The sequence below is a fragment of the Fusarium redolens genome, assembly GCF_020744475.1.
Source record: "Fusarium redolens strain MPI-CAGE-AT-0023 chromosome Unknown BKA55scaffold_15, whole genome shotgun sequence".
Lineage (NCBI taxonomy): Eukaryota > Fungi > Ascomycota > Sordariomycetes > Hypocreales > Nectriaceae > Fusarium > Fusarium redolens.
In genome coordinates this window covers 597672-614124 of record NW_025763678.1, presented here as the reverse complement: position 1 = coordinate 614124, position 16453 = coordinate 597672, and the positions used below count along the sequence as shown (strand labels likewise).

The following is a 16453-nucleotide window of genomic DNA, read 5'->3' as shown; positions in this document are numbered from 1 at the left end:
ATGTTTAGCGACCAGCCTATGCGAGCCAGTCTCCAGGTGGCTCCTCTTACCATCGCCAAATCACGAATTGAATCATCTGGAGATGCTTCATCGACCTCAGAAAACGACATCACTCTCTACTCACAATCACAAATGACACCCCCCGCTACACCAAATGGCTCGCAGGAGGATCTCTCACCCTCACCTCAGTACATCCCTCCCCAAGTCTTCCACAACTTCCTGCGAGCCTTCTATCCTTTCAATCCCAGTTATGTTATGTCCGACTCGAGTGTGACATTGCCTCTTAACGAGGGCGATGTGATTCTCGTGCACTCTATTCACACCAATGGATGGGCTGATGGTACATTACTTATCTCGGGTGCCCGAGGATGGTTACCGACCAACTACTGCGAGGCTTACGAGCCTGATGACATGTGCAACCTTCTAAAGGCTCTCTTGAACTTTTGGGATCTGCTTCGAAGCACCTCAGTCAATGATAAGGAGATCTTTGGCAACCAGGAGTTCATGAAGGGCATTATTGCGGGTGTTCGATTTCTATTGGTGAGTTATTCTTTATTAAGTCTAATAATTAACTTCTAACGGTGCAAAGGAACGAACAAACTGTCTCAACCGAGAATCTACCTATATTCAAAGGAACGATGCTCTGCGCAAGTGCCGCAAGTCTCTTCTCTCTGAACTATCATCCCTAGTCAAGACAGCCAAGCGATTACAAGAGACGCAACGTCTCGAGATCACTCCCGTCGAAGATGTGAATGATATCATCGACGAGATGATTCTCAAAGCCTTTAGAATTGTAACAAAAGGAGTTCGCTTTATGGATGTACTCGAGGATGACCGAAGGGCACGTGCGCCTTCAGCTGTTACTGTTATGGATACAGTGCTTGAAGAATCATACGTGCCTCCAACACCCCCCGCTGACCAGTCTTCCTTTGACGAACAAAGCCAACGCAGCGCAAACATCAACGACACGGATTCTCAAGCTGCCGCCAGTGTCGCTGCCTCTGAATCCAGCGAGACAACTCAAACATCAACATCTATCTTCAACAAGCGATTATCGTCACTCAGTGGTCGTACTGGCCCGAGCTCTCACAGGTTGTCTCAGGGAAGCCTTTCCCAGGCCCAAACTCACCGCCTGTCCGCCACTATTTCGCACAGAGTGTCTCTTGCTGGTCCATCTTCAGTGTCGAGAGCCCATCATCTAGTTACTGAGCGCCTGAACCGCAGCCACGATACGTTCCTGTCTCATCTGGGATCTTTCATCGGTCGCCTGCATCTTCAATCACAGTCGCGCCCCGAGCTCGCATCAGCGATCCGTCAGTCTGCGCTTTCAGGTGGAGAATTGCTTGCAGTAATCGACGGCGTCTATGACCACATCAACTCTAGCTCTGAGGCTCTTGCCCGAGCTCGATCCACCATGTTCGCCCGAATCCAAGATCTAGTCTTTTCTGCCCGCGATACCCTTGTCAGCGCTGCCTCTGAAGATGCCGATTTGATTATGCCCCATGACAACACAATGCTCCTCGCATCCGCTACGGGCTGCGTTAGGGCCGCTGGAGATTGCGTTGCCAAGGCAAAATCCGCTATCGAGCGCATTGGCGATTTTGAATTCGAGCTCGAGACTAGCAGCCTTGGAATTGATCTCAGCATTCTCGATATCGATACTGAGGAGCGAGCTAGGACCCCATCCGTTTCAGAACACAATGACACTGTCAGCGTTGCCGGCTCCAACCGTACCTCCAACTCATCTAATGGACATGCTCGTCGCCTCACTGTTGTCGCAATTGATAAGCCTCTTCCTGAGGTTCCCCAGGTGACCACACCTACTGATGAACAAACCGTTCATCCTTCACCCACCTCTTCTCGACGCTCCTCAGTTGCCGATGACAACGTCTCCAGCGTTGCATCCTCCATCTCCTCCCTACGACCTTCTCTTCCTCCCCTTCCCAAGCTTTCTACCACCCTCCTTGCCAATGAGGAATACAGTCCTGTCGATAACAATGACAACGACTTCAACTCCTCTTCTCGGTTCGACAGTATGGTTGCTTCCAGTGCTGGCAGCAGTGCCACTTACCTCAGCCGTGACTCTGAGGTCAGCATTGTTTCGCAATCTTCCACTCGAGCTACCACTCCTGAGCAAAACCTTGCCCCTCAGAAGCAGCCTTCGCTGTCAAACTTGAGCAACGGTGGAAGCTCGGAGGAAGTCGACGTCGAGTCAAGACTTATGGAGAAGACCTTTGCTCACGAGCTCATGTTCAACAAGGAGGGTCAGGTTACTGGCGGCTCTCTCCCAGCTCTTGTCGAGCGTCTCACAACCCACGAATCTACTCCCGATGCCATGTTTGTCTCTACCTTCTACCTCACCTTCCGCCTCTTCTGCACACCGGTCCGACTGGCTGAAGCGCTTATCGAGCGATATGACTACGTTAACGACTCCCCTCATGTGGCCGGACCTGTTCGATTGAGAGTATACAATGCTTTCAAGGGCTGGCTCGAGTCCCATTGGAGGGATGAGACCGATCGCGATGCTCTCGACCTTATCATGCCCTTTGCTGAACATAAGCTGGCGTCCTCTCTGCCTTCTGCTGGTCGACGTCTGTTTGAGCTCGCTCAGCGTGTCTCTGGCGAGGGTTCTCTGGTGCCCCGACTTGTCTCCTCAATGGGCAAGACCAACACCTCCATTGCTCAATACGTGCCCGCTGACACTCCTTTGCCCATTCCTGCCATCACCAAGGGCCAGCTCAACCTTCTCTCTGCTTTCAAGATGGGCGCCGCTCAGCCAAGCATTCTTGACTTCGACCCCCTCGAGTTGGCTCGCCAATTGACCATCAAGCAAATGAACATCTTTTCTTCCATCCTTCCTGAGGAGCTTCTTGCTTCACAGTGGATGAAGAATGGTGGTGTCGCCGCTCCCAATGTCAAGGCTATGTCCTCTCTGTCAACTGATCTCTCCAACCTCGTCGCTGAGACTATCCTCCAGCAGCAGGAGGTCAAGAAGCGTGCTCAGGTCATCAAGCAGTGGATCAAGATTGCTCACCAGTGTCTTGAGCTCCACAACTACGACGGTCTTATGGCTATCATCTGCAGTCTCAACAGCAGCACTATTAGTCGCCTCCGAAAGACTTGGGATGCCATCTCCACCAAACGCAAGGACATGCTCCAGAACCTTCAGGATCTGGTTGAGCCTTCTCAGAACAACAAGGTCCTTCGAACAAGACTCCACGACCATGTTCCTCCTTGCTTGCCTTTCCTCGGCATGTACCTGACCGACTTGACATTTGTCGACATTGGCAACCCCGCCACCAAGCAGATGTGCCTCGGTCCTGAGTCTGAGGAGGATGGCAATGGTGGCATCACTGTTGTCAACTTTGACAAGCATACTCGTACTGCCAAGATCATTGGAGAGCTTCAGCGATTCCAGATTCCCTACAGACTTACCGAGGTGCCTGATATGCAGGACTGGATGTCCTCTCAGATCAGCCATCTCCGCGATAGTGAAGAGGGCAATGTCCAAGTCACCTACTACCGCAAGAGTCTCCTCCTTGAGCCTCGTGAGACTGCCAGCCGACCTCCTGTTGACTCCTCAGCTGCCTCCATTGTCGGCGTTGGAGGTGGTCGCCCCGACCTCTTCAGCTGGATCTCGCGCGACCGAGGCACCTCAACTCCAACTCCTACCCAGATATAAGAATTCACTTATCGCATCAGATCCTTACCGGACTGAACAGCAATTTACTTTCACCATTATCACACGCACATATTACCTCCCACCAGTAACTACTTCATCTTTGATACCCCCCATTTTTGTTTGAACTTCTTCAGCAGATGGGAAACATCGTCATGTTCCTTATGACCTCTATATCCATCAGCACAACGGCGTTATTTACATTTGGGTCTGATAATTTATGTTTTACGGTTTTCAACTCGGTTCCCATGGGTGGAACTTGTTCAAGGATCTTATCACAAAGCGCGAGCGCTGGGTCCTTTGGGGCTCGACTCCTCCATACTTTGGAGATTGTCGGCCTCCCTACAACTTTCAGGGTACAGCTCATCCCGCATTCTTACATTCTACTTTCTCACCTTCTTTCTCTTCCTGGTTTTTGCATCCCTGTATTATCTCTTCAGGCGAAGATGGGGCAGGGCGGTGGAAAAACGAAAAATAGCCTCTGGGCACGGGTGCATTCGAAAACGGCTTGCAAACGATCATGGGTGCCCGGGTTGTTTTATTTTTCTATTATTGGGTTTCTTTTAATGCATTCTCAACGCCGCCGGTGCGAAAACGAGTGTATCTGATTCTTACTGTATGAAAAAGAGACGGCAAGCCTGTCGTTTTACGTTTGTTATTCATCATTGAACTTCTGGGAAAGGAGTCGGGTGGCACAAGGACTGGACAGGCAGGACAGGTGATGGAAAAGAAAGACAAAATGGATGTATTCTGCAATAGAATAGGAAGAACACAAAGAAAAATTAGGATCTAATTGTCCTTGAATATTGTTTCATCTGCAATTGTGATTTGATGTTTAGGTGCCAAGTTGAGCTGACTGTGTCCATGAGTCCATGACGTGGGCTACGACTTGATGAGTATCATGGCAGAACTGCATTCATTTTACTAGTAAGGCATTTGAAGATGAAGAGAGAAAGCCGCCGAGGGCATATGTATTCCTCTAGATAGAACCGTAAACCTTCATTAAATCGCTTTATGCAATGCAACACATCATCAAGCCAAAACCCAGCCCATAGGTATCGTGTCCCCTGCACCAACCCAATCCAATGCTTACATGCTGAACGCCGATATGTCATTAAATTATTAAGTATTCTTATAAATAGTATTTGCGTTTATCTCTCTCTTATCTACGCCTCTGTGAGGGCGATCTTCTTATCCGTAGGTGCGACAATGACATCCTCGATCTTCTCGTCGCTGAACTTAAGATCCTCTTCAACAGGGACAGAGTCCTGGATCTTCATGAAGATAACAGGCGCGGCGATGACGAGCGAGGCACCGAGACAGGCCCATGTAGCGGCGAAGATGGTGTCGAATGGCTTGCCGAGGCCATCGAGACGCCAGAAGATGGCTGCACCGGCGGATTGGATACCCTTGTAGAAACCTGAATTGCTGAGTTAGTGATCTGATATAGACATAGTCTAAGTGAAAGGGATAATTGAGACTTACCAGCAAAGTTGGCTGTCTTGCGGCCAGAGTTGGAGAGAGCACCCATGTACCAGTAGATGCAAGTCTGCCAAGCAGCATCGAAGAAGCCGTAGAAGAAGTAGAGAAACATGGGAGCAAGAAACTTGTGAGCACCATCGTCCCAGTCAATCTTGTCATCCTCGTTGGCAGGATTCATAGCGATCTCACGAGGTCGCTGGTCCTTCTGCCAGGCATAGCCACCACCCCAGATAGCAAAGGTCAGAACAAAGAGGACGACCAGGGAGATCTTTGCACGGACACTGCGACGAACGCTAGAAATGTCAAGAGCATATCCAACGATAAGGGCACCAAAGATCTGAGCAAGCCAGTAGAGCAAGTTGTTAAGGGCGCGAGTGCGAACGTTGAACTGAGCGAGATTCATGTTGACGTTTTGGTAGGTGTAGAAGATATTTGAGGAGAAGAACATGGGGAACAGGAGGACGACCCAGGGGGCGTGGGAGAGTGTTTCCCATAGACCCTTGATCTCGGTGCTCCATGAGGGGTTCTTCATGACGATGACTTTGGTGTTGTCCTCGCGAACGATCTTGTCGGCGTCGCAGATCATGAGGGCGAGGACGGCACCGATGGCCATGAGAGCGATGAAAGCGGCGTATGTGCCATCGGAGACAGGGCCAGCTTTCTTGTTGATGTTCTGAGCAAGGGGGATCTATTATTTGTTAGTAAGAATTTAAAAGGATAGGTAGCAGTAACTCACAAGAGAACCGATGACAGCACCCATGTTGAAGATGACCCAGAACCAAGAGATATATCGTCCCTTACTCTGCTCAGGAGGATAAGACATCATGATAGATCCCTGAGCAGCCCACAAGAGTCCGGCGCAAAGACCCAAGAGGGCACCAGCAAAGACAACAAATGGCATATTCTGAGTATGCGTATAGCACAAGAACGAAGCAGCATAAACACAATATCCCAAGCCTCCAATGGACAAAGTCAGACGAAGTCCAAGTCTGTTTGCAAAAGTACCAGCGAAGAAACCAATGACGGCAAAAGTGCTGTAGAGAGCCGTGTTGGCGTGGTCCTGAGCTTCATTGGAGACTTGGCCGCCACCTCCGAGGCCAGTCAGGGCGTTGAACATGCCGGGACATAAGAAGCAGACGATGGAGACCATGAGAAGTTGGACTTTGGGCGAGGCGTACCATAGGTCAACGCCAGCGATGCGAACGGTCTTGTACATCCATCCTTTGGGGCGGAAGCCTGGTGTATCTGAGTCTGCGGATTCTGAAGCCGCTTGGGTGATGGGATTTTCCTTCTCGTGAGTAGACATTGTGTGTTGATGTTGATGTTGATGTTGAGATGAGGGTCAATGCCCTGTATAAGACAATCGATATGCTTCTCTAAACAACTGAAGACAAGAAGATGAATGAATAGAATAAGAAACACAAATAAATCCCGGATGTAGCAGAATTAAAGTAGTCGTGAGAAAAGATGGAGAGATTCAGGCACGCGACGTACTTTATCGTGAGGGTCCCCCAAAATAAACTAGACCAATAACCCCTGCCCGTCTTGATAGTTACAATTGGGGAACTGTATCACGAGAAAGCGAAGAGAAAAAAGAAGGAAATGGATTGTCAGGGGTCTCGTGAAGTGGTGAGAGTGTGGATGAGATGGGATGGATGGATAGAAGATGGGGAATTCTGAGGGTGGTGCGGGTTAGTTACAGGGGGTTAATGGGGAGATGCAACAATGGATGGAGGGTGTCGATCCGCTTACAGTGGTGGCGTATTTTTCCATTATTATCAACGTATCGGGCGAGGCCGACAATGACAGATATCGTAGGTATTGATTTGTGAAGATATCGTCAGGTATTACATATAACAACAATCGACAGAGAGATTAATATCAAGAGTTGAGTGAGGCTCTGCAACAAGGCCAATTCCGTTCCCTCAATAGAGAGTTAACTGCTTTCAACCGCCAAGTCTTCAACTCGTATCATCTCAACCACCATAAAACTACACGCAGAACCTCAAACTCACTCCCAAAACGTCCACGGTATTCCCCGGATTCACAAGATCAAAAAGCCATCGTCTCCATGGGGTAACATTTCTCAAACCTGAGAGGCTATCCAACTTGAGTGGCGTACCCTAACGGTAACGTTCGTGGAGGTCACAGATGCCCCATTGGTAGGTAACGTTCTACCAACCTTAGCTTTGTGAGAACAATTGTGGATTCTACGACCAGGCTGAGATGAGAGTGGCTGATTTGGTCTGTTGAGGTCATAGATTGCAATCCATCTGCAAGTTGAACTTGATGATATGGTTCTTGGCGATAGTAACATTTACATACACGGAGTAGTTACTGTAGAATTCATGGTTGCTTTTCTGATGCCGCTTCAGGACAAGCCGTTGGACATTTTAGTTGTCTCCAAACCCCAGATCAATTTTAGGGTCTTCCAGGGGAAAGGCCCGACTGTGAAGCTCCGTGATTGGTCCAACAACAGCAAATCTCCAGACTTCACAGCCCGTAACCAGTTGAACGGTTCACCAATAACCAACCGTTTTGTGTCTCTTCAAGTCACAACACCCAAGATACCTATACATAGAAATACCAATACGAAGATGCAAAGTCTCATTACGAAAATTGTCATCTTGCCATCTTGTTTTTAGAATATCTCACTGGCCCCGTAAGTTCTTTGTTCTCGTAACATCCGATACTGATCACGATAACCCGAAGTCTTAGCTATCTCCCAAGCTCTGACCATGAGGTGAGAGGTCCAATTAATTTATATCCGCATGTAACGTTTCGCTCAAACTGCGGATACCACGATAGTTTATGTCGACCGGTTCCACGGCCTGCCTGATTTGATACTCGTGGATTTAACTACGTTTCACTTCAGCCGCATTTGTTGGGGTTACTGTGTTCCTTCTGAGTAGGTAAACCGAGATAAAGCGATCCACTGATTGATTAGCTGGTTACAGTGAGTTGAGTTGGAGATATGAATGGAGTCTTGGCCTTGCTGCATCGTGATAGTGATAGTTACTGATATGCATGTTACGTTGTTGAGATAAACAACTGTCATTGACCTGGTTGTAACTCTGTTTAGCGAGCCTGCATATAACAATCGCTTCTGCTGCATGGGTCAAGATTGACGATCCGTGTCCTCGGTACCATGACTTGTCGCAATCAATTGGGGTCTAAAGTGCTTTGGTGTAGGTAGTTCCATCGCATGGGTTCGTGTATAAATGTCTTCCTGCCCCATTTGGTGTTCTCATGGAAGAGGACGAAGAGCTATTGGGTAGGATTGTTTTGATATGCAAGGTACTACTATGACAATGCCAGCTAAATAAAGTGTGCATGATGATTTACAACAGATGCCAGTGCACAGCCTGTCATGTTGGCAGTTGGTGACATACCAGCTTATGAAACCTGGTGTAAGCAAGACCTCCAATAGAACATCAGTTTACCAAGCCACAATTTGTGTCCATCATCAATGAATCCAATCGGAGAACTGCATGCCTGTCTTAAAAAGGATATTTATATTGGATTATATGACTGGTTGTCAGGTTTACAAACCTTGATGGCCTTCTTTGGTTCATCATGAAAACCGTGCAATTTTAGCTTCACATAATACTGCATATGCGGTCTCTGAACAACACTTTCTAATTCGAACAAGCTTACATTGCACAATTAAATTGTCAAAGAAACAAAAGACGATTATGATATGTTTCTAATGCCATTATTTGTCATGATTGCCATGGCCTCCCTTTGTTGAATCTGCCCATCAACATCACGTGAGCCTGACAAATTCTCACACTCTGATTCGCTCGGACAAGATCGGGGAGCCATTCTGACGTACCAGCGGTCTCCGGCAACAAACGCCTTCTAGCACCGAGGAGCCGGGCTTTGAAATCATAAGCCTCCACTATCCATCCACTAAACCTTTGCCTCTCGATACCAATCCTCAACCTCAACATCATCACCACATGCGCCCACAATGTTCTCAAGATCGATAGCAAGAATCGCCCTGCGACGAGGATGCCCTCTGAGGCAATTCTCAACGTCGAGACCTCTCGCTGTGTCCTACCATTCATATACCCTTCCAACCCATACCTCGACGCCTCCGAGAAACGACGACGTTCCTGAAACTTCAATAACACAACCTGATCCTCTTCCTAAAGTCCACGAGACACGACCTCCTCCTCAACAACCTCAGCATCCTCAACCGCCAAAGCAGCAAGAACCCGCACCAACACAAAATGCTACTCCCGCCACATCGGTATCAGCTCCGAAGCTCAGCGAAACAGAAGCTCAGAAGCCAAAGGCAGCAAGACCACGACCCAAGCTGCGACCGCGCAAGGCCGCTATGAAGTTGACGCCCTCTGCGGTGGAACAATTACGAGAATTGCTGGATCAGCCGGAACCTAAGCTCATCAAGGTCGGAGTACGGAACCGAGGATGCAGTGGCTTGGCCTATCACCTTGAATATGTCGATAAGCCGGGTACTTTTGACGAGACGGTTGAGCAGGATGGTGTTAAGGTCTTGATTGATAGCAAGGCACTGTTTAGTATTATTGGGAGTGAGATGGATTATGTTGAGGATAAGCTTAACCAGCGCTTTGTGTTCAAGAACCCGAATATCAGTAAGTTGCCACAACACTCACAGTTTAAACATGATACTAACATGCAATTCAGAGGAGGAATGCGGCTGCGGAGAGTCCTTCATGGTCTAGAATGGAAGCCAGCGTTTGGCCACCGCACCAGTATATACGAAACAAAAGATCATCCACGAGACGACGTCATTCATGCTCGAACGACAGGGATATGAAAGAAGCATTCCCGTCGTCTCAGCACAAGAGACATTAGAGTTCCTTGACGACCAAAGGTGAGCAAAAAACAGCATGCACAGAAGCATTTGCGAGTCGCACCTTGTAAAAACCAAAAACAGGAGCCGTTGGGTGCAGGCATGGTAGCCAGTAAATAGGATTGGCATAATCATTGGCGTTGGGTTAGATTGGAGACATCACCTCCCTCTACTTGAGAAAACACATATACATACATACATATACCAGTGTGCCGCTTTTTGGTACAGAAATGAAGAGACATGGAGTAATGAGATGGTCACGGTCAGGGGGTTCTCTATATTGGAATGACGATGTTCATGTGAATAAGAGCGCTGGCTACATATTAAAGTATATTGCTTATTCATTGCACTCTGTACACTGTTCTCGTGTTAAGCTCTTAGGTAAGATCGTGTATCACATGAAGCCTTGAGATGTGTGACAGCTGGCTCTCGAAGCCTCAACGCATTAACAACTTCACATCCATTTGGGGCGTCAAGTCAAACATGCTGAAGTTGGATCCAGCTGTTCTCCAATGTGAATTGAACCAGACGCTCCGTTCCAACAGGGTTACAGAATAAGGAAAGCGATCGAGAAGACCAGTAGGCAGATTCGCCTTTGGTGTATAGTCCCGTTTTGTTTTGCTCGTTTAACATGAAGCACATCTTCAGAGTTGGTCAAGATGGCCCGGGTGGTCTAAGGCGCTGCACTCGAGACGTTGTCTTTTTCGGTTAACTGGGTTCTTGCAGTATCGAAAGATTCTTGGGTTCGAATCCTAATCTTGAACATTTGTTTTTTTGTTTCATTGTTAACAAGACTTCTTTTTGCTCTATATATATGTATAGACGCTGTTGTATAGGTAAGGTAAGCAGCCTCGCTCGTGTATACATGGCTGTCTTTCATTCTAAGCTGCCTGTGGAGCTTATGTGTAAGTCGAGCGACAAGACATATCCTCGAGTTCACCGTGCCTATGCCGATGAAGGGATACCTTCCTCTCAGAAATATTCGCTATCACACAATCTCTTGCATGTTCCAAATATGTAAGCCATTCGTGTGTACAGCATATACCAGTATGGCTGCCTATTGATGCGAGTCACATGACTTCGCGATATGTGTTGCTCTAGATGTTGGCGTCGACCACGCCCTTTGACGTGACGCATCTTCAATGACCGTGATTTAAAGCCTGTGACCCTTTCATTTAATTCATTCGAAGCACTTGAACATTGCAAATCATTGCAAATCATTACAAGCCAAAAATCAACACACACCAACTTACCCAAGGCATATAGTTCAAGATACTTTCCCCTATTTGCGCGTCTACTGAGACAGAGTTATGGCAGCAACCACCAAAAGCAAGAGACTCCTTGAGGAACCCCAAGAGGAACGAAAAGTCAAAGTCACAAAGACCAAGAAACAAGCATCACCTACTTCACCAATCTCGCCTGCTTACTTTACCACAATCATGGCTCCTCAACTCGCTCTTATCGAAGCATCCAGCCGCACACCTTTTGAGAAGAGGGTATGGACGCTTCTCTGCCAGATTCCACGGGGTAGCTTCTCAACATACGGTATCATGGCCGCACATTTGAAATCCTCCCCACGGGCAGTAGGCAATGCGCTGCGACGAAATCCATTTGCACCAGAAGTACCATGTCACCGCGTTGTAGCTACTGGAGGTGCACTGGGTGGGTTCAAGGGAAAGTGGCCTAAAGATGGTGAGGGAATCACTCTTGACGAGAAGAGAAAGCTATTAAGAGGCGAGGGAGTGAGATGGGATGATAAGGGGAAGGTTATAGGAACACCGTTTGGTGGATTTACATGAATTAGTCTTTGATGAGGCATTAACTTTATTTTGTATACAAGAATGAAAATCATGAAGTTGAATTCAAATTCAATAAATATCCTATCACTGGACGTCTTTCTCCATGTGGGGGAAATACGGTCAACAACATGCCTGTTGTAGCCGAAACCCGGAGACGTTTTAGTATCCCTCGACAACGTTTTTTATTCGTGCTTCACCTTGGACTCACCCGAGACGGATTTGCATGACCGGTTTTCACAGCTCGGTAGTCTTGTGCCGCGCTGGAATAGGTTTGGCGGTTAGTAAAAAAGTGGATTTGTTAGAGCCCTGAGGATGGTAGATGCTGGATCTTGGTCACCGAGATCCAATGCAAATGTGACGAGGTCGCGAGAACAGGTGTTGGATGTCATGTCATGTCGTGTCATTTGCTCGGAGAAGCAATATATTTTACAGCATCGCCGAGGACGTTGAAGTCAACTCTGTGTAAAGTCAATTAGATAGAGTCAGTTATAGACAGGAAACGGGTAACAAAGGCATCATAAAACATGAAATGCACCACAAATAGCACAATTATATCATTGTCAATCGGTGAATGTCTTTTTCCGTATACTTACTTGTCTCGTCTGTCTCCAAGTTACCTTAGCCCGACAAATCCCGTGCCCAAAATAGTGGATCAAACCACAGAGCACAAGCCTAGGTTAGTGGTCTGTCTGAGGCTCCTGATTGATTGAGCGCCGTAGCTTCGTGGATTTGGTTTTCCTCATCATCCGAAAACCTCTTTTTCTACTGTACCTCCTTGTGACGATCTAAACCGCTCTCTCTCTCTTTATCCCCTCAAGTCCTCCCCCCCTTCCCTTCTCAATCTTATCCCCAATCTCCTCTCTTCCTTCATCTGTCACAATGTTCAAGCTCGGCCGTAGTCGTGCTGTGGCTTCGGCCCTCAACGCCTCAAAGGTACGTCCCAATTATTGCCCGCTAAACAAAAGCTTGGTGATGCGCTTGGTATATAAACTGTTGCTAACTTTGTTGCTTAATAGCTCCAGTTTGCTGCCCCTGCCGCTCGATTCCCTGGCGTTCAACAACGACGAGCTCTGAGCATTCACGAGTACCTCTCTGCCGACCTCCTCCGACAGGTAAGGTTTTATCTACTCAAAGTCCCCCCTTTGACGATCGTCGATACTACGAATTACAAACTACGGGACTTACCTCAAAAAAATCACGGCTGCTAACCGCCAACAGTACGGCATTGGCGTCCCCAAGGGCTCCGTCGCAAAGTCCGCCAAGGAGGCCAAGGAGATCGCTGAGAAGATTGGCAACGATGATATGGTTATCAAGGCCCAGGTCCTTGCCGGTGGCCGAGGAAAGGGTACCTTCGACAACGGCCTCAAGGGTGGTGTCCGTGTCATCTACTCTCCCCACGAGGCTGAGATGTTCGCCGAGCAGATGATCGGCCACAACCTCATCACCAAGCAGACGGGTGCTGGCGGCCGTCTCTGCAACGCTGTCTACATTTGCGAGCGCAAGTTTGCTCGTCGTGAGTTCTACCTCGCCATCCTCATGGACCGTCAGAACCAGTGCCCCGTCATCGTCTCCTCTTCCCAGGGCGGTATGGACATTGAGACCGTCGCCAAGGAGACCCCCGATGCCATCAACACCAACTACATCGACATCAACGTCGGTGTTACCGATGAGGTCGCCCGCGAGATTGCTACCAAGCTCGGCTTCAGCGAGCAGTGCATCGAGGAGGCCAAGGACACCATCCAGAAGCTCTACAAGATCTTCACCGAGAAGGACTCTACCCAGATTGAGATCAACCCCCTCTCCGAGACCTCTGACCACAAGGTTCTCTGCATGGACGCCAAGTTCGGGTTCGACGACAACGCCGAGTTCCGACAGAAGGATGTCTTTGAGTGGCGCGACACCACTCAGGAGGACCCCGATGAGGTCCGCGCTGCTGAGTCCAACCTCAACTTCATCAAGCTTGACGGTGATATCGGCTGCCTTGTCAACGGTGCTGGTCTTGCCATGGCCACCATGGATATCATCAAGCTGAACGGAGGTCAGCCCGCTAACTTCCTCGACGTTGGTGGTGGTGCCACCCCCGCTGCCATCCGAGAGGCTTTCGAGCTCATCACCAGCGATGCCAAGGTCACCGCTATCTTTGTCAACATCTTCGGTGGTATCGTCCGATGTGACGCTATCGCCACTGGTCTCATCAAGACCGTTGAGAGCATGAACCTCAGGATCCCCATCATTGCCCGTCTCCAGGGTACCAACGTTGAGCAGGCTCACCAGCTCATCAACGACTCCGGTCTCAAGATCTTCTCCATCGATGACCTACAAACCGCCGCCGAGAAGGCTGTCCAGCTGTCCAAGGTCGTCAAGATGGGTAAGTCACCTTAACCACTATAGGGTCTGTTCTGATTGCTAACACTTGAATAGCCCGTGACATCGATGTCGGTGTCGAGTTCACCCTCGGTATCTAAACAGCACCACTTGAAAAGCTGTTAGATGAGCAGTGGTGAAGGATATGATATAATAACAAGATGTGAGACTTGAGCTCCAGGAGGCTGCGGTTCCAACCAAAACCGAGAGTAGATGAAACAAACACTCATGAAAAGAGTGGGAGACATGGGTGGATATTCCTGTTTTTTTAATTTAGCATGCATCGGTCGGTCTTGGAGCTCGCTGCTCATAAGACACATGGTTTCGATGCTCTCAAATGTGTCCGATTGGTTCGATAGAAGGACGGATGATTCAAAGGATGGATGGGCGATATGGTCTCCAACAAGATGATTTTTCGCGTATCCACGCCCTGCAACTGTTGTATTCCTGATGCTGTGATTTGTGATCTGGCGTGGCGTGTGAGATCGAGGGTGACGATCCGTCATGTCATGTCCCGTGAGATGACGCTCAGACAATGAGGTTCTCAAGACTCATAATCGTGTTACCTCAGGCCTGACAGAAGAAGACTGTCCCATGCAGCCAACTTTGGCTTGTATTGAGTCCATTCTATATCGTGATGCGCTCTGGAGTGATGAGAACAGCTGAGGTGTCGGAAGAGTCATTCTCAACAAAGACAAGTCTACTGAGTAAAAGGAACAAGTCACAGATGGGCTGCTACACTAAATATGTATAAGAAGACGATTCGCTGTTTCGGTCCAGACTCGGCTAATAAGTCTCTCGGATGTAAGGGTCCAATTTCATGCATCGTCTCAGAGCCGCATTCTTAGCTCATAATGGGATGATCTCGACTTGTTGACAAAATGTATTAATAATGGATTAGGGGGTTAGATAATAGTACGATAGGTATTGAAATGACTTCTTCGGGTGATAATTACAAGAAGAAGAGGAAGAAGTTGTCCGGGAATACGGTAGATCGTCGAGGTGCAGTTGAAAGCCACCCATCACGGGCAAGGCTTGGCGATCTCTCGTCTCACCGCACACCATCACAACCTAAAGTCAGCCTCAACTTTTCCACGACTCCCTGTTAATATCGTGAATTTTCTCTTTTCTCACCCTTTAACTCCACAGCATTCATCACATCATATGAACCAAACATGACCGAGCACAGATATTCATGACTCACCAAGAATGAAATCTCTGAACAAGTTTTACCCTCGGTTATTCCCCTTGCCAAAGACCCACGTTTCAATGATGGAAATCTCCTGACGTAGATAAGACATCGGATCGAGCCGCAAAGGGGAACAAGCTATTAACCAATAGGTTCTCGTTCCGTTGAGGTTCAAGGGCGGGAATTGCGTCGGTTTCATTTCCAGATCCACTGCGGAAGAGCCGCATGCAAGTTTTATAGAGGCGAAGTGAGGTGTGAGGTAGGATTTGCGAATGCCGACGCAAGACCGACGCGGGAAGAGTATCTGAGATGGAATCTGTAGATGATGGTGAGTCTCGTGATGTTGGGGATTATAGTGATGAGGCTGATGGTGAGGGATGATGAAATATAGGGTGATTTGGAAAAAGACTTGATTTGAGAAGGATTAATTCTCATTGCTTAGTGTTGTTTATACGTGGTGGTTTTGAGCGTCTAAGTCAACTGTTGCTGGCTGTATACACGTTGTGAAAGTTAATTCAGTATATGGACCAGATTACTTACAAGAGCACCACACTCAGACCATTGAACTATAGTAGCTATTATAAACAGTAATGCAAGCTACAACCAAGTAACTGCTGCATGCTATGCCTTTGCTGTCCTGTCTCGTAGTGAGCTCACTCAATCATCCGTCATTCTCACGTGCCAACGCCTCCAAACCACTTCCTCCTCAACACGCAACACCCAAACTTCACAAGCTCACAAGCCAATGCAACTGCACGTCAAAACAAGGCCACAACTTTGATCAGTTGCCGCGCTTATCCCCCGTCTAGCACGTGTCCCCTTACCTTCCCCCTTCCCCAGGCCGACGATTGGGGGGAAAACGCGGGGAAATGGAGATTGTCGTGAGGGGAACAAAACCGCGCCATAATCCATCCCATGTAAGAAAGGGTCTTGGCTCTGGGGAATCCTGTCCAGAGAGAGATTCGTAGGAGGAGATATAAAACGTCTAAAGGAACGTGGTAAAAAGTGAAGGTATCGCAATGTGAGATGTAGATTTGCGAACCCACTCTTTTTCCGGACGTCTCTCGGTATCCGGCTGAGAAGAGGAGGCTGCCCCATTT

The 16453-nt window shown here is 48.3% G+C and overlaps 5 protein-coding genes and 1 pseudogene across 6 annotated transcripts; 5 read left to right on the top strand and 1 right to left on the bottom strand.

The window, feature by feature from the left end:
• BKA55DRAFT_694112 (ras guanine nucleotide exchange factor domain-containing protein) lies at window positions 1–3682 on the top strand (the record flags this gene model as incomplete). Its single annotated transcript, XM_046199997.1, has 2 exons — window positions 1–540; window positions 590–3682. 2 exons carry the CDS (start codon window positions 1–3, stop codon window positions 3680–3682), a joined length of 3633 nt encoding a protein of 1210 aa, XP_046045484.1.
• Window positions 3683–4845: 1163 nt separating this feature from the next.
• Window positions 4846–6467, bottom strand: BKA55DRAFT_520268 (major facilitator superfamily domain-containing protein; the record flags this gene model as incomplete). Its single annotated transcript, XM_046188405.1, has 3 exons — window positions 4846–5099; window positions 5165–5849; window positions 5898–6467. 3 exons carry the CDS (start codon window positions 6465–6467, stop codon window positions 4846–4848), a joined length of 1509 nt encoding a protein of 502 aa, XP_046045483.1.
• A 2667-nt stretch (window positions 6468–9134) lies between these two features.
• BKA55DRAFT_520181 (uncharacterized protein) lies at window positions 9135–9870 on the top strand (the record flags this gene model as incomplete). The annotated part of the gene is made up of 2 exons (XM_046188395.1): window positions 9135–9780; window positions 9833–9870. The coding sequence occupies 2 exons, from the start codon at window positions 9135–9137 to the stop codon at window positions 9868–9870; spliced, it is 684 nt and encodes a 227-aa protein (XP_046045482.1).
• A 784-nt stretch (window positions 9871–10654) lies between these two features.
• BKA55DRAFT_t238 lies at window positions 10655–10766 on the top strand (annotated as a pseudogene). The gene has a single exon. The product of its transcript is annotated as a tRNA-OTHER (tRNA).
• A 545-nt stretch (window positions 10767–11311) lies between these two features.
• BKA55DRAFT_543144 (6-O-methylguanine DNA methyltransferase) lies at window positions 11312–11800 on the top strand (the record flags this gene model as incomplete). Its single annotated transcript, XM_046190554.1, has 1 exon — window positions 11312–11800. The coding sequence occupies one exon, from the start codon at window positions 11312–11314 to the stop codon at window positions 11798–11800; it is 489 nt and encodes a 162-aa protein (XP_046045481.1).
• Window positions 11801–12391: 591 nt separating this feature from the next.
• Window positions 12392–14276, top strand: BKA55DRAFT_126133 (ATP-grasp domain-containing protein). Its single transcript, XM_046184809.1, has 4 exons — window positions 12392–12733; window positions 12817–12912; window positions 13019–14168; window positions 14222–14276. Exons 1-4 carry the CDS (start codon window positions 12680–12682, stop codon window positions 14263–14265), a joined length of 1344 nt encoding a protein of 447 aa, XP_046045480.1. The 5' UTR covers window positions 12392–12679; the 3' UTR covers window positions 14266–14276.
• The last annotated feature ends 2177 nt before the right edge of the window (window positions 14277–16453 follow it).

Bases quoted from the DNA above. Each gene is read 5' to 3' on its own strand.
- BKA55DRAFT_126133 (XM_046184809.1), top strand. From the start codon at position 12,680: ATGTTCAAGCTCGGCCGTAGTCGTGCTGTGGCTTCGGCCCTCAACGCC. The intron at 12,913-13,018 runs GTAAGGTTTTAT...AACCGCCAACAG, and splicing joins CTGCCGACCTCCTCCGACAG to TACGGCATTGGCGTCCCCAA. The intron at 14,169-14,221 runs GTAAGTCACCTT...ACACTTGAATAG, and splicing joins GTCCAAGGTCGTCAAGATGG to CCCGTGACATCGATGTCGGT.